At 43.7% G+C, this 4,148-nt stretch overlaps 1 protein-coding gene across 1 annotated transcript; it reads left to right on the plus strand.

The window, feature by feature from the left end:
• Positions 1-203: 203 nt before the first annotated feature.
• LOC124030438 (uncharacterized protein in mobD 3'region-like) lies at positions 204-1,097 on the plus strand. The gene has a single exon (XM_046341779.1). The coding sequence runs from the start codon at positions 204-206 to the stop codon at positions 1,095-1,097; it is 894 nt and encodes a 297-aa protein (XP_046197735.1).
• Positions 1,098-4,148: the final 3,051 nt, after the last annotated feature.

Raw genomic sequence — 4,148 nt, forward strand, 5'->3', positions numbered from 1 at the left:
GTTACATGGGAACAACACGTTACATGTTGAAATTTACATACTGAACAAAATTATAAACGCATCATGTGAAGTGTTGGTTCCATGAGATGAACAGACGTGAACAGAGCCATTCAAGGCTGTCATCTTTTCAAACTAATTCTTCCCCATAAACTCACGTCTAGCCAAAGCACTGATGACACAAAGCCTACATCAATCTAAAGTCCATGAATCTAAAGGACATGAATCTAAAGGCCATGAATCTAAAGGACATGAATCTAAAGGCCATGAATCTAAAGGACATGAATCTAAAGGACATGAATCTAAAGGACATGAATCTAAAGGACATGAATCTAAAGGCCATGAATCTAAAGGCCATGAATCTAAAGTCCATGAATCTAAAGGACATGAATCTAAAGGCCATGAATCTAAAGGCCATGAATCTAAAGGCCATGAATCTAAAGGCCATGAATCTAAAGGCCATGAATCTAAAGGACATGAATCTAAAGGACATGAATCTAAAGGACATGAATCTAAAGGCCATGAATCTAAAGGACATGAATCTAAAGGCCATGAATCTAAAGGCCATGAATCTAAAGGCCATGAATCTAAAGGCCATGAATCTAAAGGCCATGAATCTAAAGGCCATGAATCTAAAGGCCATGAATCTAAAGGCCATGAATCTAAAGTCCATGAATCTAAAGGACATGAATCTAAAGGCCATGAATCTAAAGGCCATGAATCTAAAGGCCATGAATCTAAAGGCCATGAATCTAAAGGACATGAATCTAAAGGACATGAATCTAAAGGCCATGAATCTAAAGGCCATGAATCTAAAGGCCATGAATCTAAAGGACATGAATCTAAAGGACATGAATCTAAAGGACATGAATCTAAAGGACATGAATCTAAAGGCCATGAATCTAAAGGACATGAATCTAAAGGCCATGAATCTAAAGGCCATGAATCTAAAGGCCATGAATCTAAAGGACATGAATCTAAAGGACATGAATCTAAAGGACATGAATCTAAAGGCCATGAATCTAAAGGACATGAATCTAAAGGACATGAATCTAAAGGCCATGAATCTAAAGGCCATGAAGGCCATGAATTGTTCTTAGAAAGCACAGGTACATGTTACTATAACAGTAACGTTATGTGAATAACCTTACGGTGGTGGAACTCTATTCAGTCAGCTCGTATACCATGGATGATGAAAAGGATGGAAGTTGTTTAACAGTATAGGACTGTGACTGGAACCAATGGTAGGTCTCCATTCTGGAACCAATGGTAGGTCTCCATTCGACACAGTTCCAAAGCGATGCCAGTCTTTTATGTGCCCAGTCTGACTGATGAAGGTTAGCCAGGTATGGAACAACGGATGTCAGTTGAGAATAACCTTTACAAAGGGTCAGGTAAACTCTGTCTGCTTCTCACGACAGGCATCTTTTATCAAGAGAGGGACATCCATCATTCATCGTCTGTGGACTGTTTTTGGCCCGTTTTAAAATGATTCAGACATACTACCGCTCTGAGTGACCGCTAGAAGAGATCTTTGACTCTATCATCCTGATTGATCATCTCCACACACACACACGCACAGACACACGCACACACACACACGCACACAGACAGACAGACACACACACACACACACACACACACACACACGCAGAGCAGACAGACAGACAGACAGACAGACAGACACACACAGACAGACAGACACACAGACAGACACACACACACACACACACACACACACACACACACACACACACACACACACACACACAGACACACAGACACACACACAGACAGACAGACAGGCTTTTCCAGACAGACAGACAGACAGACAGACAGACAGACAGACAGACAGACAGACAGACAGACAGACAGACAGACAGACAGACAGACAGACAGACAGACAGACAGACAGACAGACAGACAGACAGAGAGAGCTGTTTTCCATTATGTGTTTTGAGTGACAGCACATCAACATAAGGTTTAAAGTGTTCCTGACTGCTCATTTACCCTGCTTCATAGGTAGACACAACATGATAGATAGACAGGTAACAGGAGATACTAATGCAACACTGAGAGTTAAACCTGTTTTTCTTTTATGGTTTCTGTGATGTCACATGGTCAAAAAGTGGGTTGAGTATTTCCATAGCCCTGTCACAGGAGGTTGGTGGCACCTTAATTGGGGAGGACGGGCTTGTGGTAAAGCCTGGAGCGGAATCGATGGAATGGTATCAAACACATGGCCTCTATGTGTCACATGGTTTCTGTGTGTCACATGGTTTCTATGTGTCACATGGTTTCTATGTGTCACATGGTTTCTATGTGTCACATGGTTTCTATGTGTCACATGGTTTCTATGTGTCACATGGTTTCTGTGTGTCACATGGTTTCTGTGTGTCACATGGTTTCTATGTGTCACATGGTTTCTATGTGTCACAAGGTTTCTATGTGTCACATGGTTTCTGTGTCACATGGTTTCTATGTGTCACATGGTTTCTATGTGTCACATAGTTCTATATATGTCACATGGTTTTATGTGTCACATGGTTTCTGTGTGTCATGGTTCTATGTGTCACATGGTTTCTATGTGTCACATGGTTTCTATGTGTCACATGGTTTCTATGTGTTTGATGCCATTCCATTTGCTCTGTTCCAGACATTATTTGAGCCTTCCTCCTCAGCAGAAGCCTATGTAGAGCCAAAACATACACTACTACTGTGTGTGTTCACGTGTGCGCTTGTGTGTGCGTGGAAAGATGCAGGGGATTGTGATTTGTGTTGGTCTGTAATACTACAGCTGAAGACATGTTCTGATCTACATTACCAGAAGATGTCTACCTCTGCAACAGAGTCTGTGGTGGTGGTGTGTTCCATCAATATGGGGGGTGTGTGTGTTCCTATCAATATGGGGGTGGTGTGTTCCTATCAATATTGGGTGGTGGTGTGTTCTATCAATATGGGGGGGTGGTGTGTTCCCTATCATATGGGGATGGGGTGGTGGTGTGTTCCTATCAATATTGGGTGGTGGTGTGTTCCTATCAATATGGGGGGTGGTGTGTTCCTATCAATATTGGGGGATGGGGTGGTGGTGTGTTCCTATCAATATTGGGTGGTGGTGTGTTCCTATCAATATGGGTGTGTGTGTGTTCCTATCAATATGGGTGTGTGTGTTCCTATCAATATTGGGGGATGGGGGGTGTGTTCCTATCAATATGGGGGTAGTGTGTTCCTATCAATATGGGGGTAGTGTGTTCCTATCAATATGGGGGGGGTGTGTGTTCTATCTACCAATATGGGGGGTGTTCCTATCAATATGGTATTTATATCAATATAGGGGGTGTGTTCCTATCAATATGGGGTGGTGGTGTGTTCCTATCAATATGGGGGGGTGGTGTGTCCCTATCAATATGGGGGGGGTGTGTTCCTATCAATATGGGGGGGTGGTGTGTTCCTATCAATATCGGGGTAGTGTGTGTCCTATCAATATGGGGGTGGTGTGTTCCTATCAATATGGTGTGTTCCTATCAATATGGGGGTGGTGTGTTCCCTATCAATATCGGGTGGTGGTGTGTTCCTATCAATATGGGGGTGGTGTGTTCCTATCCCAATATGGGGGGTGGTGTGTTCCTATCAATATGGGGGTGGTGTGTTCCTATCAATATGGGGTGGTGGTGTGTTCCTAATCAACATGGGGGGTGGTGTGTTCCTATCAATATGGGGTGGTGGTGTGTTCCTATCAACATGGGGGGTGTGTTCCTATCAATATGGGGGGGGTGTGTTCCTATCAATATGGGGGGTGGTGTGTTCCTATCAATATAGAGGGGGTGGTGTGTTCCTATCAATATGGGGGTGGTGTGTTCCTATCAATATGGGGGGTGGTGTGTTCCTATCAATATGGGGGGTGGTGTGTTCCTATCAATATGGGGGGGTGTGTTCCTATCAATGGGGGGTTGTGTGTTCCTATCAATATGGGGGGTGGTGTGTTCCAATCAATATGGGGGGTGTGTCCCTATCAATATGGGGGTGTAGAAGGGTATGGCTGCATGCATATGTGAACATGTATGTGAGTGTGTGTGTGTGTTTGTGTGGGTGTTTGTGTGGGTGCATGTGTGCATGTGTATGCGTGTTTGTGTGGGTGCATGTGTGTTTGT

The sequence above is a fragment of the Oncorhynchus gorbuscha genome, unplaced genomic scaffold, assembly GCF_021184085.1.
Source record: "Oncorhynchus gorbuscha isolate QuinsamMale2020 ecotype Even-year unplaced genomic scaffold, OgorEven_v1.0 Un_scaffold_11526, whole genome shotgun sequence".
Lineage (NCBI taxonomy): Eukaryota > Metazoa > Chordata > Actinopteri > Salmoniformes > Salmonidae > Oncorhynchus > Oncorhynchus gorbuscha.